Genomic DNA, 25,766 nt, shown 5'->3' with positions numbered 1-25,766 from the left:
GCGTTAAGGAAACAACGGAGAAGATTGAATAAGATCAGGATGAGGTCGGTATTGGAGGAAGGGGGTGGAGTGAAGAAGAGAAAAGTTGGACGAGAACCAGAAACGACCAGAATGTTTTGACAAGGAAAGACTTTAACATATTAACTTATTGGTGAACATTCACGTACAATTTTTATTTAGTGAACTGACTACTACTAATTGAAAACTCGGATGGTAAGTTTTGAACGCGTGATTTAGCATTTTTATTTATTTGGTGCAACGACAATTTAGTAATTCGTAATATCTACGTATTTATTGGTTCCCATGTACAGGGGTGAATGTTTTGATCATAATCGTGAAAATGGTTAGTGTTTGCAACATTCATAGCGTCACGAGAGTTTTCTGGCATTTGGAACATCAAAAAGTTCAATCATTTTTTTAGCATTTGACATTAGCTTCTTTCATATATTTTTCGCATTTGTTTTAGTTGTTTATGTCAACCAAAATTGTTGTGTGGACAAACACAGAACATAATGATTACAAAAACTTGTATAAACAAATCAGACAAAGCAAGCCTGTTCATTTCTCACCATGTATAATAGTTTATAGAACATGATGACAGCACAAATTCACACACAGCTTGCAATCGCAAAACAATGAGCTTTCACATTGCTCTATAAAATAAGAATACTTCCATAAAGGTGAGAGTGGCAGACAAGCTTTTCTTAAACATAAGGATTGAAATCACAAGAGCAGACAAAAACAACGGACAAGGTTTTCCTTAAGAGACAAGATGCAAACTTACTTAAATGCAAGATGGTAGAAGAGGTCCGTGGCAGACAAAAGCCACGGCAATGTATATGATCACCAGTAGTACTAGTATTAAAAGGAACCTGCAAGAAGAAAACACAGTTAGTAACAATCTTCGACTCATGCAAAATCCAAAAGTTACATGAAAACGTACGTGAGCTTGCAATTTCTCCACCAGACAGTGCTTCTGAAACGGCGAGCTTGCTTTCTGAAACGGAATGTATTCCCCTGCATAGTGGCGGTTTTGTCGACAAGTAGCTCCAAGCGTTCACCTCTATCTAGAACTTTGTCGATGTTCTCTATCATCACATCCCGCACCTAAACCCCCGAAATTAATGTTGTCAGGGTAAAAGCACACAAGTAGTTACAATCTCAGAAACAGAGAGAAACTCAGGACCTGACTCATTTCACCCTTAATCCGATTAATCCTATCGGCGTTAGGATCATTAGAGTAATACTCAATCTGCTGACTAAGAACTCTAGAGAACTCCTCGTTCATGGCGTAAGCTTGCGCTGTATGAACCGCTCTCCCATAAGTCCTCACGAACCTCTGGTGAATATCTTCCAGAAACGCAAACGGAATCCTCCCTGAGATATTATTACCATACAGTAAAAAAAAAAACAAAACTTTAGTACATAGAATATTCGAATCAGACACATCAAATACACAAACATGATTAAAGATTAAAACTTTGAATCTCAGTTTCACGAAAGATCAAAACTTTAGTTCATAGGAGGAGGACGTACGGCCGGCGGTTTCCTCGGCCATACAGAGGACGGTGAGGCCATCGGTGCGCTTAACGTGGAAGACGTAGCGGTCCTGAGAGTAGGAGACGTTGCTGTCGTTGTTGTTCCCAGGGACCTTCTCCAGGATCTGCTTGGCGATCGTGCTCGCGTTCGTCGACGTCGCGGTGAACTCCGCGAGGACCACCGTCCCACGCGCCACCAGCGCGTACAGAATCGCCATGACGGAAGCAACAAAGGGCGGCGCACGCGTAAGAGAGAGAGAGAGGGGAAAGGAAGGAAGGTCAACGAAGAAGGCTTCCCGCGGAAACCGAGCGAGGTGGACGAATCGCCAGATCAATCAGAGAGAAAGGAGAGCCAATTAGCCTATCACCTCTCTGCTCTGCAGATGATTGAATCTCTCTCTCTCTCTCTCCTCTTTTGGAGTTTAGCTGGAGCTGGAGAGACCTTTTCGCCTTTGTCAGATTTAAAAATATTTTTACAGATTTTACATTCTCATTTCTGACTAAGTAAATATTATAAAAATAACAATATTTTATATCATATATATATATATATATATTATCTGCTGAAAAAAAAATACGAACAATTCTCAGCAAGTCATTTTTAAGTTTTTGTTATAAAAAAAATTTCAATAAAAAATAATTAAAATAGATTTTTTATTTTAAAATTTTTATTTTTTTAAATTTGAAATATTATCTTTAAAATCTCACTTCTTAACTCTAAAACCTAAGTCTATATTAAGGGTTAAATCTCTGGTATACATATATTTTTACTCTTTGATAAAAAAATTTTTGATCTTTTTTCTCATTTAAAACTATTTTTGTGACAAAAACTTAATTGTTATCTTAGGAAATTTTTCAAAAAATATTCTATCTTGGAAAATTTTTCAAAAAATGTTTTTATTATATTATAAATAACAAAATGACATTTAACAAATTAAGTTTTGAATGATTTCAGTTTTTATAGACATATAAAAAAACTGAAAATCATAAATATAAAATATTCTGAGCATCTGAGTTTTTTTTGTTATCTTATTTCACCAAATCCTTTGAAATTAACTTTGATGCTATCATCATTTACACACACTTGAATTTTAGAAGTGGAGATGTATTACAAAAGCCAAGATAAACAAAAAAATAAACCAAGACCTGAGACGGGGTTTGTTAAATGCAATTATGATGGCTCCTTCTACAACATAAATACACCAGCACAAGCAGGATGATTGATTAGAGATAGTATGGATCTTTTTAAGGGAGCATGCCAGTTCAAAACAAGAAAGCCTCACAATGCTTTGGAGAGTGAACTACAAGCTTTACTTGGTGCTATGATGGTTTGCTGGAGTCAAGGACATACAAAAGTCATCTTCGAAGGAGACAATATTAATGTCATCAATCTTGTTAAAAGGAGAACAAAAAATATTGATGCTGTTAATTGGCTACATGACATATGAAAATGGGAGCAAAAGTTCGAAAGCTTTCAACACACTTGGACAAACTGGGAATCAAACTCATGTGCTGACTTACTGGCCAAATAACAACTACAAGACAATGACGAATACATATATCATGCTTGTATCCCAAATGTAATAAGAGATGCTATATCTGTTGATTATTTTGATCATTAATAAAATAAAACTTGTGGAAAAAAAAAAAAGAAAGAAGTCGGTTTTGGTTCTAAATGAAAACCAATGAGGCTAAGCCCAACAAAACTCAGCCTTAGATAAACAACCCAACTCATAAAACCCAAAACGTGGTTCACGAGTCACATAACCCAAACCGAATCTCACGGGAAGAAGGTGGGGGGAATATATATATACACGGTAACGGTAGACTTGGCGCCTCCGTCAGATGACGTGTTATCCTCTCGGATTTTCCGTTAAAGTAGACGACACCGCCGTTATCGCCGTGGTCCGTGGAAATTGAAGCAGAGGAAGAGAAGACCCCGAGAGACGCCATCTGCTCCCTTCTCCTCTCTCTCTCTCTCTCTCAATTCCACCTCGATCTGACCATCCTCATAAACCCTACTCCTCGATCTCTTCCTCAGATTCCCGTTTTGAGTTTGCCTAATTTCGATCGGGGAAATTAACGCTCGATCGCGTCTCCGATTGGATTTGATCGGAATCTGGAGAGAAGTAGGTAGAGTTTGGTGGAGACGATGCAGAGACGGAGTCCGCCGAAGCACAGGCACGACGGAACGTCGCCGCTTCCATTGGGGATGGATTGGAGTCCTCCCCCTCGCAAATGGGTTAGTGCTGTGCTCGATTTCTGCAGCCTTGTGATATAAATGCTCCTCTTCATTGTTCTTGCTATGTCTGCTGAATCCCGTTTAGGACTTGAGAGAATTGTGAATAGTTTAGCTACTAAATCCACGGGTAGATTCCTAACTATTAGCTGAAGCTACTTCGTACAATTGGTGATTTCTGTTACGTATCAACTAAATTGTTCGTTTAATCTTTCGTTGAACATCAAGGGTAGCTATGATCTTTGTTTTATGCTCTCTGGATAGCTGCTGACTGAGGAATATCATTCTGTTCAATTGAGTTTCATATATGTATGGAGACTTGACGGCAATAATAGTTCATGTAATTTTGTGCAGAGTGGTAGAGATACTGTTTGGCCTCATGACCCTCGAACCGGATGGAGTTATTGTGTTACAATACCTTCATGGGTTGTCCTTCCTAAATCAAGAAATTCAGATCCTGTTGTGGTAATTGCAAATACTTTAACCTCCACTGTTTTATCTCTTTCAAGTGCATACGTTTTGCAGTGTTTACTGAACTGGTTATGTCAACCATATTTTGGAAGTCTCTGGATGAATAAACTTAAACATGAACAATTATATATTTGTTTCTTGTTCTTCATAAATTAGTTACTGCGTGTGCCTTTTTTTTTAAGCAGCTGAAGAATTTTGTTGTGTGAATGTCTTAAATTATTCCAATATTTAGATGAACTTTACTTACGTATCTAACATTTTAGAGGAACAGTTTTACAGGGTTCAGATAAGTGTGCAATCCCCTGAAGGTGTCACCACAATGCGAGGAGTGTTGAGAAGGTTTAATGATTTTCTAAAGCTATTGACGGATGTAAGAATTATAATCTCCCTATCCAACTCTCTGTTTTTCTTTCACTTCTCAAGGATATTGATTAACTGCAATGTGCTTGACGGCATATGCACATTCATGTCTTCCTTTCAGCTTAAAAGAGAATTTCCCAGAAAGAGTTTTCCATCAGCTCCACCCAAAGGGCTGTTACGTATGAAAAGTAGAGCACTGTTAGAAGAGGTATGTAGTTTTCCTGGGACTAACTGAATTAGGTCACTTATGTAACTGCTGTTACTCTCAATTTCCTCTGTTTTTGTCCTATTTGTTTCCTTTCCTCGAACCCCTTTAAGCACGAATATTGCAAATGTGTAAATATGAGGAAAGCCATGTACTCAGCATAAAATTATTCATGTAAAGTATCTGTTTCGCAAGTGATAGCTGTCGCCTTGTTGCAGAGAAGGTGCTCTCTTGAGGAGTGGATAACGAAGCTATTATCTGATATAGAATTCGCAAGAAGTGTCGTAGTTGCATCCTTTCTTGAACTGGAAGCTGCTGCTAGGTCTGGTATGATCTAAAACACTATGCTCTTAAGCCGTGCATTGGTAAACCTGTTACATGTCATAAGAGTCTAACGTGATGTTTCATTTCAGCATGCCAAGATGTCGATCAGAATGCTTCTGATGCCACTAATGATAAAAATAGCACAAGTTCGTCACCAATGGTTCACCCAAGTTTGAGCTTGTTTCAGACTGGCGGCGGTTCTTCTCTCACATCTGACTACGGTAGTGATACTGCTTATGAAACGTCTGAGTTTGGATCTCCAAGTTTAGGACAGGATGATGTTTCTGAAATTGGTACCGAGGATCTAACTCTGGATGAAGAAGTAACAAATCCAATGGAGAAGCTCCTTAACTTAAGCATGTCCAACATTGACGAGGGACTTTCAATGAGCCAAACTATTCTAGATCAACTTGAAGACTTTCCCAAACATAAAGTCCGATCAAGATATGTCAATAATATCCCAGGGAAAGATGTGTATAATGGAAATGCTTCTAAAGGTGTACTCCTTGCTGATAATGGCTCACGACTTCTCTCTGAACCAGAACCGTTAGCTCACTCAGTTATGCATGATAGAAATCTTTCTTTTGAGAGTGCTGACGGGTTTTCTCTACACACCGGTGAGACATCAACATCTGGTCTCCTAAGTTCAAGCAGTGACAGCCACCTGGATCTGCACCGAGGTGCAGGTGCATCTCTTGGAACTGGTCTTGTTTGTAACCCGGAGAGGCAGGGTAGTGCACAAATAGTTCTTCCACTGGAACTGCGTAAGAAATTGAACAAGATTATGTTAGCCACGAATGAGAGACTTGTCAATGCAAAAACAGATATGGAGGATCTTATAGCAAGACTAAATCAAGAGATAGCGGTCAAAGAATACCTGAACAAAAAGGTACAATAAGAAAAGTAACCATGAACTCTGTGTTTATGTTTCTTTGGTTATAAACATTTGTAGCGTATCCTTTTATTTTTCTTTGGAGTGAGTGGTAGTGTTGTAACCTTGTTTTACTGGTCAGGTTAATGATCTAGAAGGGGAGCTTGAAACTACTAAGCAGAGAAGCAAAGAGAATTTGGAGCAAGCTATTATGACCGAGAGGGAAAGATTTACTCAGATGCAGTGGGATATGCAAGAACTTAGACAAAAATCCTACGAGATGGAAATGAAGTTAAAATCGAGAGAGGTATGATTTGAAATAGTCACATGTCTATTGAATTATATCTGCAACCAAACTGGTTCGCATAGACGTACATAATTTCCCTATCATAGAGAAGCACGCTGATTCAAATCATTTCAACAGGATGGGAGCTCACATGCAGAACCCACTGAACAGTCAACTATTTCTGAGAGACATGTTTTGTCAAAAGAATTGGATGCCAGAAACCAACAACTGGAGGATCTCTCCAGACGATATGATGAACTAGAGGCAAAATCAAAAGCAGATATTAAAGTTCTGGTCAAAGAGGTCAAATCTCTGAGGCGTTCTCATGTGGAACTAGAAAAAAAGCTGACTCAATCATTGACAGATAAAACTGAAGCCGAGGTAATTTCTGGCTCGTAAAGTACTATATATATTTTGTAATTTGGCTACACCATGGGTTTGTGATTTCTTACTTTGCATGTATGGAAACAAGAGAGATAACTGAGCCTGGAACATGTTTCAATTTTCAGAAACTACTCGAGCATGAGAGAAAACTACTTGAGAACACGGTATCAGCTAGAAAAAAGCTGCTTAGTGACTGCAGAATTCTCCACGAGCGGCTTAAAGAGTACAACTTGAATTTGTCAACGGACGGAAATGGTAACTTGGTAGAGGACTCAACTACAGTATCAGATGCTTTGCGTTTGCTATCAATATCTGATGATCAAATTGAGGAGGTATTGCTGCATCTGTGCTTAATCTCCATTTGAAGTCACAAAGTTAGCTTAGTACATCCATGGTTTCCTCTAACAGAACAGAAGATATATTATGATTAATTTAATTATTAGTGTATGATAGTTAGGTTTTGCAAGTGAATAATACATTGCTTGTAAGTTTTAACACTGGCAGTGTGGCATTTTACAAGTTTTAACAATGGTGGCCATTTTCAGGCTCAGTTGCTTGCCGGGTTCGATGAAGCTGCTCAAGACATTGATAAATCTCTCAGCATCGATACTGAAACAAGAATCATGGAGGACGAGCTAAGGAAAATATTAGCAAACATCTTTGTTGAGAATGCCAAATTGAGAAAACAGGTGAACTCTGCAATGCTTCGTGCTCTCCAAAAAGAAGTAAAGACAACCGAAGATGTGGTGAACGAGGAAAATGGTGACGAGAAAGAGGAGGCATCAACGGAAACACTGAACATATAGGTACTATAATCATAATAGTTGGCTTTGTCCTGAGAATAGAGTTTACAACGAGAACTGCCATTTTTATCTTCTTTTTATGAAAGGACTGGTCGCTTTCTATTACAAAACGGTTTCTCTCTTGGAGAAGCAAAATTAGTTGAAGCTGTGTAATCAATATATATGTTATATACACACATTTGAACACCCCCTTTTGATAAGTACATAAGGAAAAACATGTGTATTGCGTATGTTTGTTTGTATTATTGTATTGCATTATCAATCCTCAGACCTTGTTCTTAAATTGTATTACAACTCGATTCAGTTCTTGGTTCGCTGTCAGTTTTTGGTTACATTTGAGAAACAGAGGGAGGCTCGTATCTGCAAACACAGTCGTATATGTTTCCCTTTATCAGCTTGTCAGCCAATCTCTGATTCTTAACCATTGCTAGCTGCGAACAAATGGATAATAAAGGTTTCAATAAAGAGTTTCAATAGCAATTTAAGAGTAAAAACTTAGAGGTTTCAAACCTTGAGAGACTCGCATTTGAATTGAGCGTTGAAGTTTGTGTGAAGAGCTCTTCCCATACCTTCCAAAATAACCTGCAAAATCATCAAACATTAAACAATGAACAAAGCTTATCTCATTTGAGTGTGTATAAACAGAGAAGATGTTTTTAGTGTATACAAGATCAGCGTCTTTGGCAGCAGCTGCAAGCTCGGAGCTGACTTGTCTGAGGTCAATACAAGGACTTCCACATCCATTTTCAACAACCATCAACGGTGCTGAAGTTGAATCCTTCTTCGACCCATCTCCTGGATTTACCATCGCATCCACAAGTAAGCCTCCCATTTCTGCCGCTCTCCTCAAGATGTCACAGTGCTTCAAGAGTAAATACACACCAAAAGAGTTAGTTACATAATGATTATGAATCGAAAATTAAACCAACGGTACCTTAGCAGCCCCGGCTACTATATCAGGGAGTTCCATAGCAGTCACATCATTAAGAGCAGGAAGAGAGTTTGCCACCAGAACAACCTAGAGAATCACAATAACATTTATTTAACTGTTGCCTCAACTATGGTTATATACTTATATGAAGAGCTAGGGAGAGAGATACAAACTTCAGTCCCACGGCGAAGAAACTCTCTGGCAAGAGGAAGCATCCCAAGAATGACATCAGCTCCCGAGTTATCAACAAAGAGTAACGCTCTTTTATGTCGATGAGGCTGCTTACCTCCAGTCCCAAGCATCCTTTCTTTAAAAGCATCAAAATCATCTACCTGAATTATTCAGCTTAAAACTAACAATTAGTAAAAATAATAAGTAACCTCAGGAAAATAATAAGTAGGTGGTCTTGTCTCTCTTACCCTCCAGGGTCTCTGCATCTTGTTACGACTCATTCTGTATATTTCAATAATGGTTCCTTTGCGGTATAGATCCACACATGCTCGAGATCCCCAGTCGAATATGTTTGCAGCAAGAACACCTTCTATTAGTGTAAGCAACCTCGCCTCCTCATTCATTGAATCAAGCTCCTCTAGTAAATCAGGTAAGACAGCAAGCGATGCCTCGTTCTCTCTATCAACACCGAAGAAAGAGAGAGAGCATTAGAGAAACTCCAAGTGGGAAAGTGATCACAAGACTATGTTATAAACTTATACTACCTTTGCTTGATGCTTCTATAGGCATCAAGAAACTGAAACTCCCTTAAGCATTCTTCCCTAAGTTCCAACAGATTTGCTAGCCCCAGCTTTCCATATGCAGCTGGCTCTTCCATCAATCTACAACCAAAGGCAACAAAAAATCAAGATCTTCTTGAATTTTCTGTTTGTTGTATGATGAACTATACCTTGCCAAATGAGCAGAGAAAGCACGAGCAAAAGCATCACCGCGCCTTTTTGCATCTTCAGTTCCTCCTTCACTTGCCACAGCCTATAGCCATGTCCATAGAATCAAAGTAAAGCATGTGTTAAAGAGCCACAAAGAATCTTTACCATCCCAAAAGAAACACTACTGAAGGAGTTAAACTTTTAATAGTTACCGTATCAACGAGGTCTGGCAAATGCTCAGACAAGACTTTGAGCCAGTACCTAAACACCAAAAACAATAAACAATCTAAAAAACCAGTGGTTTCATTAAATAAAACCAATGTTTTGAGAAGACCAGCATCAACATATTACTCACTCTCGTTCGCCTTGGTCTGATAAATCAATAGTGTTAGGCTCATACCTGGAGTTAAACAAACGATTTAACACGGACTTGAATCCTCAAAAATGATGAACAAGCGTCAAACCATGAGATGTATATGTACTCAGGGACACTCCACTTACATTTTGGGGTCAGCCAGCAAAGGGAACACCTCTAGCGTGGGAACAAAATGGAGAACGCCAATATTTAAAGCACTGGCGTCAGATCTTAGAGGACTACCTCTTGAGGAGGGAACATCAAACCCTCCAAGGCCAGTTGTTTTCGATGGAGTCATCGGTACAGGCGCAGTTATTTCAGTTCCTCTACGCACAAACTTCTCCATCCACGATATCTGACATCAACCAAGATAAGGCAGCCCCCACTTTAAAATACAAAACCGGAGTTAAGTTTCAAGAACACCATATTCTATAATGGTACTGCCTAAAGTACCTTCTCGTTAAGATCGCCTAGTGGTGGTCCATGGATATTTCCTCCAGTGTATGGTGCACCCATTGGGAACCTCTCAACCAACTGATGTGACATCAAATCATCCAATCCGTGCTTCTCGTAGCTCATGAACGCACCAAGAGCACCAAGAAAGCCTTCATGCCTCAAGAACATAGCTTGCATCTCACCTTTCGACCTGAGGTGTGGTCAAACACCAAAATCAAAGTGGACTACACATAACACGTCTAGGTCCAAGTTTTGCGAGTGAAAGTTACCAGAAATGCACAGCAAATGAAATTGTGTCCATGGTATAAGCATGACCCCTTATGAAAAATCCTCCAAAAAATATTCGTTTCAACCCAAAGCGAAGAGCGTTCAAGTATGATATCTACATGGAAAAATACAAATCAGTAACACTATAATATTATTCCATACAGAGACAGTGAAACCTTTGGACACAGGAATCTCATTACCTGCCCAATATTGTATGAGATCATCCGCAAAAGAGACAAGGAGATATCTTCAGGTCTGTAATCTTCCAGCTCCTTGTTTTCAGAGATGGCCTTGCCAAAACTAGAAGCTATTGTTGAAGCAGAGAGGCCAATCTGTATATCATTGATTAATGAGAAACACTAAGCATTATTTTTTATAACATGGAAACAGACTCATACCTTGGAGTAATCCATGCCACCATAGATATCACCAACAAGCATGTCAATAGTGCTATTGTCTCCCTTTTGGCTGAGTTCTAGCAATTCATCAAAGCTACAACAGAAAAAAAAAACATTGTTAAGTATAGGAAAAAAAAAAGAAGATAAAGAAGTAAAAAAAAAAATTAGATCTCATTAGAACCTCTTGCACTTGGTTAGAAGTTTGCCTAAGCCCCAATAGGTACCGCCACCAACATTTGTCCCACTCACACGTTCAAATTTTCCTTCCCCATCAACCTGCACTTTGAAAAGCCTTGCAGTGAAATCTAGAGGAACCACAACAGTGTGTAGATGAAAAAAAAGCAAAAGTAAACAAGCACCTTGATTATGCTGACACCAGAACCAACGTTGACAAGAAGATAGGGATACAAGTCATTGGGATCTATCTGTACAAATTCTTTCTCAGCCTCCATGTGCGTGAAGGCTTCATGTCGAATAGCCTGCAGAGAAAACGTCAAATGAGTAGACTGACATAACAAATTCAATAGCGTTATCAGAACTATATGTATACTGAAACACACACACACACACACACACAGAACTTCACCAAACAAATCAGCTGGCCACAGATAATGAGAGATTGCAATCACGTTTCTGTTTAGCAATGCTAGTAATGGACACAAGGTATGTTGAATAAAGAAAGGTCTTTACTTACCTTGAGTAAAAAATTAGCTCCAGAGACAAGGCAATGCATTTCATCTTCTTTCTCAATACTAACGCCTAGACGTTCCTTGAACAAGTCTGCAAACTTATAGGCCCCTCCACCTGTGACCTGCAAGGCACACATAGATCAACTAATCTGACAAGCAATCATCAACTATTCTCAAAGCCAAATCGACAACATGTCATGGATATGCAAGACACATGAACATAAAAACAATAATTATGAGCATTTTTAATGTTTTCTGGTACCTCAGAAAACAAAAGGAGCTAACTATATCAGGAAAGAGCCTCATAATGTGATAAAAGATAAAACAAGAAAGACATCAAAATTGTCATTTACCTTGATAACACCAGTCCCCAAAGGCAGGGTCTTCGAACTCCAAGGATAAGGATCTATTCATTGATTCAAACAACAATTGGTTAAGCATTGCATAAGTTGGTGGGATGAGAAGAGAAAATAGGCAATATACCTCGGCGATGAAGCTGCTTAGAATGAATAAAATCCAAGCACTCGTTTATTTTGTGAGTCTCAAACTTGACAAAGTGAAGTCTGCCACCAAGAACAGGATAGCTTCTCAAGTTGCCATTGGTAATACCCAACCTCTCCTTGATGGTCCTCTTCCTCTTATCATCATCGTTTGAGTAGTCCTCCTCATGCCGTGAGAAATACAGCAACTTTATCAAAGATCCTGTCCCAAATAAACTTAAATATTTTACATGTTTCAAACACAGCACTTAAAAAAATTCTGAAAGAAGCAGAAGGAAACACAAGTGTAGAGTCATACCACCAATATCAAGTGCCAGGTGAGAGATATCATCAGATTGATTAGGCAATAGAATGGTGGGATCTCTCTCCTCAAAATTGCCTTGAATTTCAGCTTTGCTCAGATCAAGCTGTGGTCTAGAGCCAGATCTGTGAATAGAAGGCCCAGGAGCAGAAGGAGCCATATCTCTCTCACCACTACCACCACCAACAAAAGCGTGAGATTTTACTTCAGCTTCTATGCTATCGTCAAGAATTGGATCATGCTCATCATCATCTCCTGGACCCGCCATATATATCCTTTTTATATAAAAAAAAAATATACACCCAGAAAAATCGGATCACCAACAACTGCCTAACAAATAATAACACAATAGGCCTAACTACACAAGTATTAAGATATATCTTCAATTAGAGCCAGACAAGGTAGAAACCCAGAACACAGCAGCTCGAGAGTTTAGTCAGCAAAAAGCAAAGAACATAAAGACACGAACTGCGAAGACTTTCAAAGTACCCTCAACAAAGTGTCTGACTAGTTATGTCACATTTATCTTCTATATAAAACTATAAATTTAATTTATAAATTATTATTTTTATTTTTTGCCTCAATTTATAACTTATAAATTATTAACCTAATAATTTTACCACCTAATCCATTTTTATTTAATTAATCAAAAATTGTAACTGGATGAATGTTAAAAACTATGGATTAGGGGTTTGGTCTTATTATTGACCAAACTCAAACTTCACATGTGGTTTTGGGGTGTTCCATGGATGAGAGAAGTTTGGTGTAAGAAGAGGATAAGATGTGGATTAAAGCCTACTCATATGAGAGAGTTCGTTTTGTTAGTTATGCACTACTAAAAGGATATGAGAATTCGATAATGGATCCTATAATAGTATTGTGCTTAGTGATAATAAAAAGGCCTTATGTGGATCCAAAGAATAAATTCTTATGTTTTAGGTGAAAATATATAGAATAATGATCAATGGAGTATAATACTAATCAACACTCTTTAGCCATCTGGCCCATTTATAACCACGCGGCTGATTAAAAACGAAGCCAGGTCATTAAAAAAACCTTAAAACAGATCCCGTGGCGGCGAATTTGACACGTGGACATGCCGACATAAAACTCGTGAATAAGGGCAAAAAGGACTTTTGGCTTTGACGAAGATCACAACTCGCCAGCCAATGCGAGCCTCTATTTCTATTTTTTTTTTTAAATCCTTAAAAAAAAAAAATTAAATTAAATTTTTAGTTTTATCCAAAGTCGAATCCTTTTCAATGATCCCATTGCCTTCTCCACTGCAACCCCCTTCCTTACCTTATTGCAGCTTTACATTTTCTCCCTCTCCCTTCTTAGATTCTTCTTCCTTCGATTTGGGTTTGCTCTCTTAAACCCTCTTTTAAAGGTCACTCCTTTAATTTGATCCTGTGTCTGAAACATTGATTTAGGGTTCTAGTGTTGGAGCTCGAGTGATATGCTCTGGTGATGGGTTTCTCTCAGGCTATTCGCCTGAATCTTTCTTCCTACTCGTCTCTCTCTCCCTGCCAGGTTTTTTCACCTTCTCACTTACCTTTCCTCTGTTAGACTTTTTGATTCTCATTTTAAAAAAAAAGCTCAGAACTTTTATGATGTTTTTACTGTCTTATTAGCTTTTGTTCTCTTATTATTCTTTGCTTTCCTCAGAATGATTCTTAATGTCTGCCCACAATCATCAAGTTTTGCTTTTTTTTATTTACTTTCCCTTAAATAAAAATGAAGACTTTGAGTTTTATTTTGATGTGTGTTGTGTTATTATTTCTTGATTGCAGACAAGTGTAAACCAGAAGCAGAAGACTCTTGTTACGTTCCTCACGAGCTGTAGAAAGGGAAAGAGACGTTCTTTACTCACTGTTAAATCAGTTCTGAACAACACAAGACCAAGCTTCAACGACAATGGAACAGCCGATGAGCCTTCAAAGATTCTTCTGGATAAACTATTCGCTCGGACACAGGAACAAACGAATGAGAACTCGGTGTATCCTCCTTACTCGAGCCTTGGCGGGCTTGAGTCTGACCTTCAGGCTGCGTTAATGGCTTTGTTGAAACGTGAAGAAGACTTGCAGGACGCAGAGAGGAAGGTTCTCTCCGAGAAGAAGAAGCTAAATAAAGCAAAGGAAGGGTTGGAGAAGCGGGAGAGAGTCATCCTCCAAGCTTCTTTGAAGCATGAGAGCTTGCAAGAGGAGCTGAAGCGGGCCAACGTGGAGTTAGCTTCACAGGCCAGAGAGATTGAAGAGTTGAAGCATAAGCTTAGGGAAAGAGACGAGGAGCTTGTTGCTGTGCAAGCGTCGTTGACTTTTAAAGAGCGAGAGCTGGATCGAATGCGCGTTGAGATTTCGATCAAAACCAAGGAGGCTTCCGTGGCGAGTTTTGAGTTTGAGAACAAGTCACAGCTCTTGATCCAAGCTAATGAGATTGTGGAGAGACAAGAAGATGAGATAGAAGCGCTTCAGAGAGCTCTCAAGGAGAAGGAAGAAGAGCTAGAGATTGCTACGGCGGCGAAGAAGCTTGAGCAGGAGAAGCTCAGAGAAACAGAAGCTAATTTGAAGAAGCAGACGGAAGAGTGGTTGGTGGCTCAGGAGGAAGTGAGTAAGCTTCAGGAGGAGACAGCGAAGCGCTTAGGAGAAGCTAATGAAACCATGGAGGACTTTAGGAGAGTGAGGAAGCTTCTAACCGATGTGAGATTCGAGCTTGTTTCATCTCGGGAAGTTTTGTTATCTTCAAGAGAGCAAATGGGAGAAAAGGAAGTGCTATTAGAGAAACAATTAGAGGAACTCGAGGAGCAGAGGAGAAGCGTGTTGTCTTATATGCAAAGCTTGAGAGACGCTCGCGGTGAAGTGGAGAGTGAGAGAGTAAAGCTCAGAGTCGCTGAGGCTAAGAACTTTGCACTCGAGCGAGAGATATCAATCCAAAAAGAACTCCTGGAGGAGCTACGAGAGGAGTTGAAGAAAGAGAAGTCTCTGTTGGAGCAAGCTATGCATGATGTCTCCACCATACAAGACGAGCTTGACAAGAAAACAAACGAGTTTCAAGTCTCACAGACTCTACTTCAGGAGAAGGAGTCAAGCTTGGTGGAGGCTAAGCTAGAGATTCAGCATTTAAAGTCTGAACAGGCTTCTCTAGAGCTGTTACTGCAAGAGAAAGATGAAGAGCTCACTGAAGCGAGGAATCAATTGGAAGTGGTGAACAGGGAGGTTAGCGAGCTGAAGATGCTTATGAGAACTAGAGAAGATCAGCTTACGGAGGCAACTGAATTGCTGAAGGAGAAAGATGTCCACCTTAACAGAATCGAAGACGAGTTAGGCAGTTCCAAGATTCAAGCCAGTGAAGCTGAGATGGTGGTGGAGAGAATCGCAGAGCTGACGAGCAGATTGGTTCAAGATCAGATGCAGCAACAACCACTAGAGAAACAACCTTATGGTGATTACGGGATGGAGAACAAACGGCTAGTGATGGAGCTAAACTTCACCAGAGAGAATCTACGGTTGAAAGAGATGGAAGTTTTAGCTGCGCAGAGGGCTCTGACGTTGAAGGACGAAGAGATCAATGTACTCATGGGGAGACTTGAAGCCAAGGAGCAAGAAGTCAAGAAACTAAAACAAGAAACGGTTAACGACGGTGAAGATTTGAAAATGCTATATGCATTGGCGCAAGAGAGGATCGAGGGGAGAACAATGGGTGATCTAGCCATAGAGAAGCTCCAGCTAGAGGCAGCTCAACTTGAAGTGGAAGCTGCGACGAGCGCATTACAGAAGCTTGCGGAGATGAGCACGGAGCTTCTAACTCAAGTTGACATGAGTGTGGAGGTAGATTCTGATTTCGCTGTAGTGCCAGAGAACGAAAACAGTTCAGCTGATTGTATAGCCGAGGTGAAATCAGAAGTTGGGAGGCTCTGGTCATTGACAGAGAAACTCCTAGAGAATGCAGGAATCGTTGATGGTACTACATCCACATGCATTAATGGATTGTGAAGATTAGATCATACAGATTAACTTTATAAGCTTGATCTGTGATGTGATTTTTTTTGTGTGGATATATGTAGAGTTACCGGGTGTTGAATAAAATATGTTGTCTCAAAACTAAGATTATTCTGCATACAAGGACTGTCTTTGAGAAGGTTAGACATGTAGCAAGAGACTTGTGTCCTCTTAGTTCACCTTGTAAGGATAAAACGTTTGTGATCAATGACATTATGGTTAATGGTAAGACAAGTCTGGTTTTTATTTGTGTACATTTACATTTGCGATTTAACTAAAAGTAATTATAAACTCCATCTGTTAACAAGAATTATAATTTTACAATTTTTATACATAAAATATATTTAGAAAAAATTTCAATAATACCACAAATTTAATACCACTTTTCAGTAATGTGTATTTTCGCGAATATTGTGATAAAATAACAGTAAGCTAATACCATTAATTTCTATATATTTTTAATTAACTATTTTCACATTTTAATCAAATGAATTACAATAAACATAATTATTGTTTTTAAAATTTATTATTAATTAATGCATATAAAATATAAAATATATTTTAAATTTTTTTTTCAAAAATAAAGATTTTGTAAAACCGTATTAAAAATGCAAATATTTTTATATATAACTTTTTACATTTGTTTATTTGTTTTTATATAATTTTTTTTTGGGTCCTTACATTACATTTGTAAACTCACCACCATGTAATGGATGTTTTTTTATGATTGGTTGAATTTATATTAAATGCAAAAAGTAACAATTTTTTATTATAATATTTTAACTTCTACTATTATTTTTAAAATTTTAATTTTGTTTTGTTGTTATATATTTTTCCAGTCCTTACATTTGTAAGCTCACCACCAGAGCCTTTGATTATTTGTGTGGTGAAGAGAAGAGATAACATTCCTAAGAAGATTACACAGAGAGATCAGTTTTTGAGCATTCTCTCATCTCTCAAAGCCAAAGCTCTCTCCCTCTCTCTCTGTCTCTGCTCGTGTCGCCATGGCTAACTCGATAATGGCTTCCTCCAAACCCCTCATCTCCCTCTCCTCCTCCACTCAACCAACCCGCGTCAACCTCCCCAAATCCATCAAACTCCCCCAGATCCCCAAACCCATCTCCTCCTCCTCCTCATCCTCCTCCCTCAGCAGCAAGGCTCTGTCTTTCTCCTCCGCCACCGTAAAGTCTCTAGCTTTAATCGCCGCCCTCGCTCCCCCTTCCATGGCCGAAGCGATGGAGAAGGCCCAGCTCTTCGACTTCAACCTGACGCTCCCGATCATCGTCGTGGAGTTTCTCTTCCTCATGTTCGCGCTCGACAAAGTCTACTACTCTCCCCTCGGGAACTTTATGGATAAGAGAGACGGTGAGATTAAGGAGAAGCTCGCGAGCGTGAAGGATACTTCCACTGAGGTGAAGGCGCTCGATGAACAGGCGGCTGCTGTGATGAGGGCGGCTAGGGCTGAGATCGCCGCCGCGCTTAACAAGATGAAGAAGGAGACGGAGGTAAGGGAAACGTTAACTGACATTTGTGATGTCTGATTGTGAGAAAGGCATTGATGGTTGTTTGTGTTGGGACAGGTGGAGGTGGAGCAGCAGCTGGCGGTAGGGAGGAAGAAGGTGGAGGCGGAGCTGCAGGAAGCTTTGGCGAGCTTGGAGAAGCAGAAGGAGGAGACCATTAAGGCTCTTGATTCTCAGATCGCTGCTCTTAGTGAAGACATTGTCAAGAAGGTTCTTCCTTCTTAATACAAACTCTTGTGTGTTCTGTCTTTTCTCAATCCTCAATTTATATGAAATTACTGTAAATCTCTCTTCTTTTCTCTCTATGTCTTTGTCTGATCGTTGGATGAATCAACAACAATTTTATATGTAAGTTTTTATAAATGATTAGCTCTCTTTTCTTATTTAGTTTGATAAAGATTGAAAATTTGATTTTGGATGAATCTTCATAGACTCTTATTGTCACGAGATTTACATGTCTCTTCTTGAAACGAAAACAAAGAGCAATTGAGGGTTGTGTCTGCGAGTGAAGTAAGAAGAACAGAGAGACATTGAAGACATTGAAGATGTTTTGTGAACTAAAGGAGATTCACAAAACCGCAAAATGGGCTCTTGGGCTCAGGTCCAGCAAGGAAGCCCAAACTTCAACCTTCACTGTTGTCGGCGTTTGTTGTCACGAGATGTGATGTTTGTTTGTACAGCGCCTGAGCAACAGACGAAAAAGAGAGGAAACTACTTGGTGTGAATAGCATTACAGTCTTGTTCCACTCACACCACCGTAACACCTGAAGCTATGGTCCTCAGTCTTACTGTCGTGGATACAATCATGAAATCGTATTTGTTGTGTGATCGGTACTATGATAAGCTAAACATGGTGTACTTTGCACTAATATAAAATTTCTTAATATGTTTTAGATGTTATATATTTGGATTGATTTAAAAATCCATATAGTACTTATAAATCCAAGTAAAATATACAAATTTCAAAAAATTTCGGATTATTATTTACAAATTCGGAGGTTTTCCCTCGGATTTGAGTTTTTGTATTTTTTAACAAAGAAATTCATGCAAATCAATTCAAATCCATTATGAAATTAAATCTATTAATAAATTCGTATGATTGAATAACACTTGATTTGAATTAAAATTTATGAATCATTAAACCAATAACACATGATTTCAATACATATTTTAAAATCATAGAAGCAATAACACTAAAATTTAGTTTAGATTTTCAAATGTATCAAAATACACCAACCAATAACCTCTTAACCAAAAAAAAAAAGCTTTTAATAACAACAAAATTAAAAATAAAAAGAGTTTTTTTTTGGTTGACATAAAATGAAGTAAAGTGGGCTTTGTTGTGGTTGTGGTATTAAGTACGGTAAGGTGTGTCTCATTAAACAAAAACTTACGGGGCCTCCACGCCTTCTTCCTTCACAGGTTCTCTCTCTCTCTCTCTCTCTCGGTTCCCTGTCTTTATCAGCTTCTCAAGTTACTTGTTTCAGTTTCCGATGATCGTCTCTAAGTTATTTGTTTGTTTTCTCTCTTTCATCAGGAACTTGTAGTTATCATTACCGGCGGTGTTAGGTTTCTATCATTTGTCTTCTGTCTTCGCCGTCACTACCTTCAAAAGCCTTAATCCGTCGACATAACGCAAGTTTATCTCCTTCATTGCTCGGTTACTCTCCTTCTCCGTGATTTTTTTTTTTTGAGATTTTTTCTTTGTAACTCGAGTTAACTTTCATTTTAATTACATTCGTTTTGCAAATTCTGATCTAATGAGATTTGACTTTTATTAGTTTGATTGATTGACTTATGGTTCTATATCTTGCGCTAATTGAGTTCCATTGTGATGGGATACTGTTGCTTGTTCTCCTTCTCCTACTTCTACATCTCCACGACACTTGTCTTTGTCCCTTGTTTGTATCGCTTACTTCTCTTCAAAATAGAACTCACACACGTATCTGACTTGTGACGAATCTGTTTCACATTTTTTGCTTCATAACGATAGTTAAATAACTGAAAGGTTGTTCCTTTTTATTACCAAACATAGGTTTGTGAGATTTGAGTTCTTACTTAACAAACTTTGAGTTGTAACTTGTGAAACTATATTTTTTTCTCCTGGTTTCAGATATGGATTCAAAGATAGCTCCTCAGAAGCCTGATGATTCTGAGTACGAGATCATTGAAGGTGGCTCCGAGAGCGCTTTAGCAACCGGTGCTAGCCCCTGGATGAACTCTGCAACTTTGAAGCTTCGCCACCGGATTGGAAGAGGTCCATTTGGTGACGTTTGGTTGGCTACTCATCATCAGTCTACCGAGGACTACGATGAGCATCATGAAGTCGCCATCAAAATGCTTCATCCCATCAAGGAGGATCAGAGGAAGGTTGTGGTTGATAAGTTTGAGGATTTGTTTTCCAAGTGTCAGGGGGTTGAGAGTGTCTGTATGCTCCGTGGTGTCTCTAGTATCAGTGGAAGGGTAAGTTAAAAAAGACAACATGTGGTGGTTTCTCTTAGTTTCCGTTTTTGTTTAAAAATTTGTGTTTTGTAGATATGTATTATCATGAAGTTCTATGAGGGCTGTGTTGGTGACAAGATGGCTAGGCTTAAAGGAGGAAAGCTTTCACTGCCTGATGTGTTGAGGTAACATTGCATTATACAAGCAAGCAGCTAGTAGTGATACTAATGTCTTCTTTATCTATGTTGAACCACAGGTACGGCGTTGATCTGGTTACAGGGATCCTGGAGCTGCACTCAAAAGGGTTTCTGATTCTTAATCTCAAGCCCTCTAACTTTCTTCTCAGTGATAACGACAAGGCCATCCTCGGAGACGTTGGAGTCCCTTATCTCCTTCTTAGCATCCCTCTGCCGAGTTCTGATATGACAATGAGGCTTGGAACTGCAAACTACATGGCTCCAGAGCAGTGGCAACCGGAATTAAGAGGTCCCATGTCCTTTGAGACTGATTCTTGGGGGTTTGGATGCAGCGTTGTGGAGATGCTGACCGGTGTACAGCCTTGGTCTGGCAAATCCGCCGATGAGATTTACGACTTAGTGGTCAGGAAGCAAGAAAAGATTAGCATCCCCAGTGGTGTACCGCCTCCTCTGGAGAATCTACTTAGAGGTTGCTTTATGTATGATCTTCGAAGCAGACCATCGATGACAGACATCTTACACGTCTTGAAGAGGTAAACCGTCTCTTGCCCGTCTTCGTCCATCTTGGTTTGTGATATTAATTGGAAATGATTGTGCAGCTTGCAGGACTCAGAGGAGGAAGAGGTGTGGAGAGGCATTGACAGTAGAGAGATCAGGAAGAGCTCGGCTGCTCTCGGTTACACAGAATGGTTTCTTTCAAAGGATCAACTCCGAGTGGGCGACACGGTGCGTTCAAGAAAGCCTGCCAATTCTTTTAAGCATGAGAACATGGATGTGCCAGAAGGAACAGTGGTTGGTCTAGAACGTGACACCGATCCAGATGAGTTTGCTCTCGTTAAAGTCCATGGTGTTCATGATCCGTTAAGAGTTCATGTCTCTGTTCTTGAACGGGTAACTAACGGCTTAGCTGCTGGAGATTGGGTGCGTCTGAAGGATGGAGAAGACAAGAGGCACTCTCTTGTTGGTGTTATACATTCAATAGACCGTGAGGGTAATGTAGCTGTTGGGTTTATAGGGCTGCCAACTCTCTGGAAAGGAACTTCATCGCAGCTTCAGATGGCTAAAGGATACAGTGTGGGTCAGTTCGTGAAGATCAAAGCCAATGTCGTCATCCCAAGATTCAAGTGGATGCGTAAAGGTAGAGGGATTTGGGCAACGGGCAGGATCTCTAAGGTTTTACCAAACGGTTGCCTCGAGGTGGAGTTCCCTGGAGCGTTGCCTTTCGGAGAGGAACATGGAAGCAGCTGTCTTGCGGATCCAGCTGAAGTGGAGATTGTGGACTTCAACACATGTGAAGGAGTTGTGAAAAAGTATCAGCATCTGGAGGACTTTCACTGGGCTGTGAGACCTTTGCTGATTGCCATGGGTCTGTTGACAGCGATGAAGTTGGGGTTGTTAGTTGGGAAGAAAGCAGGAAGATCAAAGGATGGGAAACAGAGGGATGGCTCTGGTGGACAAGGTGGTGATTGTCAGATTGTTGATGGTCAGGACTCTGGCAAATCAAAGTGGCTTGTGTTCAGTGTTTAAGGATATTGCTTTGGTCTGGTAATGCTCTTATATAATCTATGTATGGGTACATGTACATAATAACATTGTTTCACTTTCTTTGAACGTAGTAAGACTCTTGTATGATGTTTGATGGTATCAAGCATATAACATCATCTTTTATAAAACCACAGACTTGTCTTATGATTTGTTTCTTACATATAAACATGAACACTGGGAAATCAAAATCTCTACAAGAACCAAATCAGAAGCAGACAGATAGTAATGAGTATTATTTCATGTTTTCAGAGATGAGTTTTTTCCTGTTCCAGACATCTTTCTCCGAGTAACACTTGAAACGAAACCTTGCGATGATGTTGTTAAAAGCTCTGAGGTGACTCGAAGTAGAAGCAGTCACGTTTCTGTGTTTAGACCGACTTGGTGTTGACTTGTAAGAGAGCCAACCTCCCAATACAGTCGATAGAAAGCTTGGTTGTGTCTTGGTGACTGAGTCAACACCATCTTCTTGTCCTTGTGCTCCTTTCTTTTTCCAGGTTTCGGGTTTAAGAGAGAACCTAGATGGTCTAAAATATGTATCTGTCTGATGAGATGCTAAAAACATGAAGAGAAAATGGAAAGAGAAAAGACTCTTCTTACAGTTTGAGTTGTTTCAAAGAAGAAACATGTGGTGTCTTCTTGCTCTTATGGTTCACCATCATGGTGCAGTAGTTTGATATATGGCGGATGAACCTAAGCTGAATGATGTTTGTCCAAAAGAATTAAAAGATGCATTTGAATCAAACTTTGTAGTTTCATTTAGAAGAGTTGCTACATGAGTGAAGAAAAGAGGGAGGCGAGTACAACAAACCTGATCTCCGTCTTTGATGCCAAACTCAATGAGGTAGTCAGCCTCGTTGAGCAGTCTTTGATCTCCATAGGATAAGCAGAACTGTGCCCAAACATGCGGCCTTTCATCGAAATGATAATCACAGGGTAAGATTAAGATCATCAAGAATTACATATAAGATAAAGACACAAGAGGAGAGGAGTCCTCATACCATGAGACCTTGCCAACGCCAGTGATGGGCAAGTGAGAAAACGCAGCTTCTACAGCCATCTTGAGCTCACCTACTGTAGCTGTCTTCAATACTTCAATACCTACAAAATCGTAAACCGCTAACTCAAGAAACAAGTCTTGAAGATTGATGGTAAGAAACAAGAAAGCAAGAAGATGATGGTTGTGTACCAAAGGAAGATCCATCAAGTTTGAGAACAGTGAGTTTGATGGGCTCCTCAGGCATCTGGTTATAATTAAAACTCCTCCGGCGAGGGAGACCATCGATGAGGCGGAGAGGAGAGAGGGAAGCAGCCAAAGAGCGGCGTGGAACTTCCATCGGAAAATCAAGAACAAGAACAAATGGTTTCCTTTTCTTTTTTCTTATACCTGACTAAAGAAAGATAAAAGTGTGGAAGTTGAGTGTCAGAGTGGAAGAGGATGAGAGATAGTGGAGATACTTTGAAGGGAAACAGGGTTTACTTCAGGGATCTCTCTCTGCTTCTTTCCAGCTTACTTTACTTTTTCCCGGTTAGATATGTTTTGCTTTTTGAGAGAGCAATATAGAAACACTTACCTAATCACAAGATTTAATGGGAATGAAGATCAACAAGCACCCATGGCCTAATGGATAAGGCGCTTGACTTCTAATCAAGCGATTGTGGGTTCGAGTCCCACTGGGTGTGTCTTCTGAATTTTTTTCTTATTTGTCTTCTTTCATCCACTTTTCATGTTAAACTGAGTACAACATGCTCGCAGCTAAACTCTTCTACTTGTCTCGCCTACCGTTTGTTTAGAGCTATAACAAGATATTCATACTATCCTTTCACTTGTAACATCGCCATGAAAACCAAGGAAAGCTTAATAAGTTGATACCATGGTTAACAAAGAAAAGTAAGATTTGTGAACGCATTTATATTAGATTCCAGAAAAGACCGAGTCACTCTATAGTTTATATACAAACGGAAAGAACATAAGAAAATGATAAAGAGCAAAACAATCTCAAAACATCAGTTCCTTTATAATCCAGTAATGTGTCAAAAAATGGGGCCTCGGCTTATAGTCAGTCACCCTTCTCTAGCTACCTCCCAATGATCTTGTAATATGCATATAAACCAGATCCGAAGAAGCCAAGAAGCTGTCCAATCACATTCATCTGCGTCAACGAACCAAAATTACAGTACTGAGATGTAGCAAATTGTAGATAGGCGATTTTGGATCAATAGAGTAAATGGGAAGGTGAAGAATAATACCAGGTCGAATGGGAGTCCACCAAAGATCATCCAGCCTAATCCAACCGTGAATAGGTCCTGCAATGATGATATATAATGTTCAAAGTTTCTGCTTTCGTTTATAAAATCATAGACATAAAAGAACTTCAAACAAAAATTATACAGTGAAACCGACCTTCATATTGCCACAAATTGTCTGCGTGAGAGCCGAGTTGAGAGTGGTGTTAAGAAAAATGCTGTAGTTTAAAAAGAAAGCTAACACGCTCGAGCAGAGTAACACAACCTAGGTGAACATGAAAACAGATAAGCAGTATAAGGCAGAAGAGAGATTTACAGTACCATGAAGCCAGGAGAAAAGAGCTGAGGAAAGTTAATCGTCTTCTCCCAGTCACCACACATATATGTCCTAACCATCAATATAGGTTCGCATATAACTAACTCCTATCATTGCAAAACTAACAAATTGAAAGCAAGTCTTGGGAGTTTAGGCCAATCTTACTATCTACTTAGATTACCATTGCACCACATGAGGCCAAAGCTATTCAAACCACTTGACTTCCCTGGAGAATCAGACATTAGACATTGACTAAGATAGGATTCAAACCGGTAGGAAGGACTATAACAGCTTGTACCAGTCCGGGTGATGGTTGCTAGATATACTGCTGTTGTTATATTGGCTACGAAAACAACAGCATATCCATAAAAAATCAAATGGCAAGTCCCTAGCTCCAGCAAAAAATGCGCCAAACATGATAAAGCCGACACTGATATCATCAATCTTACAAGAGTTTTAGTTTTGTGCATATAAGAATCAAGGAGTATGAGAAGAAAAAAAACTGTGATTCACCTTCCAATGATAGACCGCGTATATCTCTGACCTGTGAGCATGTACTCAATCACCATAGTTTGTAGGGTGTTTGTGGGGAGCACGTCTTTGGAGTCTGTCTCCTTGCCTTGTCTCAAGACTATGCGTTTGGAAAACAATACATACTTCGATGAAGCGTGTCTAAAGTTGCTTATCTCATCTTGTCCAGTTCTTGAAGATTTCAGCTTTGTTAGAATGCCTGGATCATGTGGTGTAAATGTTTTACGAGTGCACTCCAAGACATTAACTAGTCTCCCCATAAAAACTGGTGTCCATGACTATGACTTTCAGAATAACGATCGTATTAGCGTTGTGAGGGTTTTGATTAATGCCCCTAGGCTCAAGTATCTGAGTCTCTGTGATTTCATATCCGAGTGTAAAACCATAAGCAATCTAGGTTCCTTAACCAAGGTCAATCTTGGTAGGCGTGCCCCTGATCATTTCTTCACCAGTATCTCGCAAGTTAGGGATATGAAGATCTCTGACTCAGCTTTCAGGGTATGTCTCCACATAATTCTCGTTCATGAATATTTTGCTTACAGATCTTGTTTTGTGTGTGAGTAGTTCCTCCTCAAGATCAAGCCATTGCCCCCAATTTTGCAACCTGTCATGTTTGGAAGCAGATGTTTGTTTTTGGGATATGGATACAGGGGTTATTGGTTGTTGTATTTTAATGGGTTTGAAAATCCGAACTAAATCTAGTGTTATTGGTTC

General features: G+C 39.5%; 7 protein-coding genes and 1 non-coding gene across 12 annotated transcripts; 5 read left to right on the top strand and 3 right to left on the bottom strand.

Moving 5' to 3' along the window:
• Window positions 1-510: 510 nt before the first annotated feature.
• LOC103851245 (vesicle-associated membrane protein 711) lies at window positions 511-1,998 on the bottom strand. Its single transcript, XM_009128092.3, has 4 exons — window positions 1,537-1,998; window positions 1,187-1,377; window positions 944-1,107; window positions 511-872 (listed from the first exon to the last, which is right to left on the bottom strand). The coding sequence occupies exons 1-4, from the start codon at window positions 1,754-1,756 to the stop codon at window positions 785-787; spliced, it is 663 nt and encodes a 220-aa protein (XP_009126340.1). The 5' UTR covers window positions 1,757-1,998; the 3' UTR covers window positions 511-784.
• Window positions 1,999-3,304: 1,306 nt separating this feature from the next.
• On the top strand, window positions 3,305-7,745 carry LOC103851228 (PX domain-containing protein EREL1). Of its 2 annotated transcripts, XM_009128077.3 has the most exons (10): window positions 3,338-3,780; window positions 4,132-4,242; window positions 4,520-4,618; window positions 4,730-4,816; window positions 5,032-5,140; window positions 5,227-6,026; window positions 6,151-6,315; window positions 6,433-6,675; window positions 6,804-7,010; window positions 7,224-7,745. In XM_009128077.3, exons 1-10 carry the CDS (start codon window positions 3,691-3,693, stop codon window positions 7,482-7,484), a joined length of 2,172 nt encoding a protein of 723 aa, XP_009126325.1. In that variant the 5' UTR covers window positions 3,338-3,690; the 3' UTR covers window positions 7,485-7,745. The 2 variants fall into 2 exon arrangements, with proteins under 2 accessions (XP_033135326.1, XP_009126325.1); XM_033279435.1 differs by lacking the exon at window positions 7,224-7,745 and having other exon boundaries at window positions 3,305-3,780; window positions 6,767-7,000.
• LOC103851237 (pantothenate kinase 2) lies at window positions 7,683-12,725 on the bottom strand. The gene is made up of 21 exons (XM_009128084.3): window positions 12,257-12,725; window positions 11,942-12,160; window positions 11,812-11,864; window positions 11,464-11,580; window positions 11,129-11,248; window positions 10,951-11,045; window positions 10,770-10,863; window positions 10,572-10,703; window positions 10,374-10,486; window positions 10,102-10,294; window positions 9,795-10,003; window positions 9,649-9,693; window positions 9,506-9,554; window positions 9,314-9,396; window positions 9,129-9,245; window positions 8,832-9,042; window positions 8,586-8,744; window positions 8,416-8,499; window positions 8,149-8,343; window positions 7,992-8,063; window positions 7,683-7,912 (listed from the first exon to the last, which is right to left on the bottom strand). The coding sequence occupies exons 1-21, from the start codon at window positions 12,525-12,527 to the stop codon at window positions 7,811-7,813; spliced, it is 2,733 nt and encodes a 910-aa protein (XP_009126332.1). The 5' UTR covers window positions 12,528-12,725; the 3' UTR covers window positions 7,683-7,810.
• Window positions 12,726-13,492: 767 nt separating this feature from the next.
• LOC103851214 (golgin subfamily A member 6-like protein 7) lies at window positions 13,493-16,486 on the top strand. The gene is made up of 2 exons (XM_009128063.3): window positions 13,493-13,792; window positions 14,053-16,486. The coding sequence occupies exons 1-2, from the start codon at window positions 13,730-13,732 to the stop codon at window positions 16,249-16,251; spliced, it is 2,262 nt and encodes a 753-aa protein (XP_009126311.1). The 5' UTR covers window positions 13,493-13,729; the 3' UTR covers window positions 16,252-16,486.
• Window positions 16,487-17,133: 647 nt separating this feature from the next.
• Window positions 17,134-18,164, top strand: LOC103851204 (ATP synthase subunit b', chloroplastic). Its single transcript, XM_009128052.3, has 2 exons — window positions 17,134-17,762; window positions 17,838-18,164. The coding sequence occupies exons 1-2, from the start codon at window positions 17,262-17,264 to the stop codon at window positions 18,000-18,002; spliced, it is 666 nt and encodes a 221-aa protein (XP_009126300.1). The 5' UTR covers window positions 17,134-17,261; the 3' UTR covers window positions 18,003-18,164.
• Window positions 18,165-19,100: 936 nt separating this feature from the next.
• LOC103851176 (E3 ubiquitin-protein ligase KEG) lies at window positions 19,101-22,092 on the top strand. 4 transcript variants are annotated; one of them, XM_009128020.3, is made up of 6 exons: window positions 19,101-19,199; window positions 19,315-19,437; window positions 19,891-20,240; window positions 20,313-20,404; window positions 20,476-20,949; window positions 21,016-21,943. In XM_009128020.3, the coding sequence occupies exons 3-6, from the start codon at window positions 19,893-19,895 to the stop codon at window positions 21,941-21,943; spliced, it is 1,842 nt and encodes a 613-aa protein (XP_009126268.1). In that variant the 5' UTR covers window positions 19,101-19,199; window positions 19,315-19,437; window positions 19,891-19,892. The 4 variants fall into 4 exon arrangements, with proteins under 4 accessions (XP_009126268.1, XP_033135395.1, XP_009126275.1 ...); XM_033279504.1 differs by having other exon boundaries at window positions 19,105-19,199; window positions 19,315-19,412; XM_009128027.3 differs by having other exon boundaries at window positions 19,178-19,412.
• LOC103851195 lies at window positions 22,066-23,807 on the bottom strand. The gene is made up of 5 exons (XM_009128040.3): window positions 23,148-23,807; window positions 22,960-23,059; window positions 22,770-22,869; window positions 22,559-22,656; window positions 22,066-22,485 (listed from the first exon to the last, which is right to left on the bottom strand). The coding sequence occupies exons 1-5, from the start codon at window positions 23,293-23,295 to the stop codon at window positions 22,194-22,196; spliced, it is 738 nt and encodes a 245-aa protein (XP_009126288.2). The 5' UTR covers window positions 23,296-23,807; the 3' UTR covers window positions 22,066-22,193.
• On the top strand, window positions 23,569-23,641 carry TRNAR-UCU. Its single transcript has one exon. It is a non-coding gene; the product is annotated as a tRNA-Arg (tRNA).
• Window positions 23,808-25,766: the final 1,959 nt, after the last annotated feature.

This window comes from Brassica rapa, chromosome A01, assembly GCF_000309985.2.
Source record: "Brassica rapa cultivar Chiifu-401-42 chromosome A01, CAAS_Brap_v3.01, whole genome shotgun sequence".
Classification (NCBI taxonomy): domain Eukaryota; kingdom Viridiplantae; phylum Streptophyta; class Magnoliopsida; order Brassicales; family Brassicaceae; genus Brassica; species Brassica rapa.
This window is presented reverse-complemented; position numbering and strand designations above follow the sequence as displayed.

Bases quoted from the DNA above. Each gene is read 5' to 3' on its own strand.
- LOC103851214 (XM_009128063.3), top strand. From the start codon at position 13,730: ATGGGTTTCTCTCAGGCTATTCGCCTGAATCTTTCTTCCTACTCGTCT. The intron at 13,793-14,052 runs GTTTTTTCACCT...TCTTGATTGCAG, and splicing joins CGTCTCTCTCTCCCTGCCAG to ACAAGTGTAAACCAGAAGCA.
- LOC103851228 (XM_009128077.3), top strand. From the start codon at position 3,691: ATGCAGAGACGGAGTCCGCCGAAGCACAGGCACGACGGAACGTCGCCG. The intron at 3,781-4,131 runs GTTAGTGCTGTG...AATTTTGTGCAG, and splicing joins GTCCTCCCCCTCGCAAATGG to AGTGGTAGAGATACTGTTTG. The intron at 6,027-6,150 runs GTACAATAAGAA...TTTACTGGTCAG, and splicing joins AAGAATACCTGAACAAAAAG to GTTAATGATCTAGAAGGGGA.
- LOC103851204 (XM_009128052.3), top strand. From the start codon at position 17,262: ATGGCTAACTCGATAATGGCTTCCTCCAAACCCCTCATCTCCCTCTCC. The intron at 17,763-17,837 runs GTAAGGGAAACG...GTGTTGGGACAG, and splicing joins AGATGAAGAAGGAGACGGAG to GTGGAGGTGGAGCAGCAGCT.
- LOC103851195 (XM_009128040.3), bottom strand. From the start codon at position 23,295: ATGGAAGTTCCACGCCGCTCTTTGGCTGCTTCCCTCTCTCCTCTCCGC. The intron at 23,060-23,147 runs GTACACAACCAT...ACGATTTTGTAG, and splicing joins ACTTGATGGATCTTCCTTTG to GTATTGAAGTATTGAAGACA. The intron at 22,657-22,769 runs GTTTGTTGTACT...AACATCATTCAG, and splicing joins GCATCAAAGACGGAGATCAG to CTTAGGTTCATCCGCCATAT.
- LOC103851245 (XM_009128092.3), bottom strand. From the start codon at position 1,756: ATGGCGATTCTGTACGCGCTGGTGGCGCGTGGGACGGTGGTCCTCGCG. The intron at 1,378-1,536 runs GTACGTCCTCCT...ATAATATCTCAG, and splicing joins GGCCGAGGAAACCGCCGGCC to GGAGGATTCCGTTTGCGTTT. The intron at 1,108-1,186 runs GTCCTGAGTTTC...TCGGGGGTTTAG, and splicing joins TTAAGGGTGAAATGAGTCAG to GTGCGGGATGTGATGATAGA.
- LOC103851237 (XM_009128084.3), bottom strand. From the start codon at position 12,527: ATGGCGGGTCCAGGAGATGATGATGAGCATGATCCAATTCTTGACGAT. The intron at 11,581-11,811 runs GTAAATGACAAT...TGTGCCTTGCAG, and splicing joins TGGGGACTGGTGTTATCAAG to GTCACAGGTGGAGGGGCCTA. The intron at 8,064-8,148 runs GTATACACTAAA...ATGATTTTGCAG, and splicing joins CTGCCAAAGACGCTGATCTT to GTTATTTTGGAAGGTATGGG.
- LOC103851176 (XM_009128011.2), top strand. From the start codon at position 19,893: ATGGATTCAAAGATAGCTCCTCAGAAGCCTGATGATTCTGAGTACGAG. The intron at 20,405-20,475 runs GTAACATTGCAT...GTTGAACCACAG, and splicing joins TCACTGCCTGATGTGTTGAG to GTACGGCGTTGATCTGGTTA. The intron at 20,950-21,015 runs GTAAACCGTCTC...ATGATTGTGCAG, and splicing joins ATCTTACACGTCTTGAAGAG to CTTGCAGGACTCAGAGGAGG.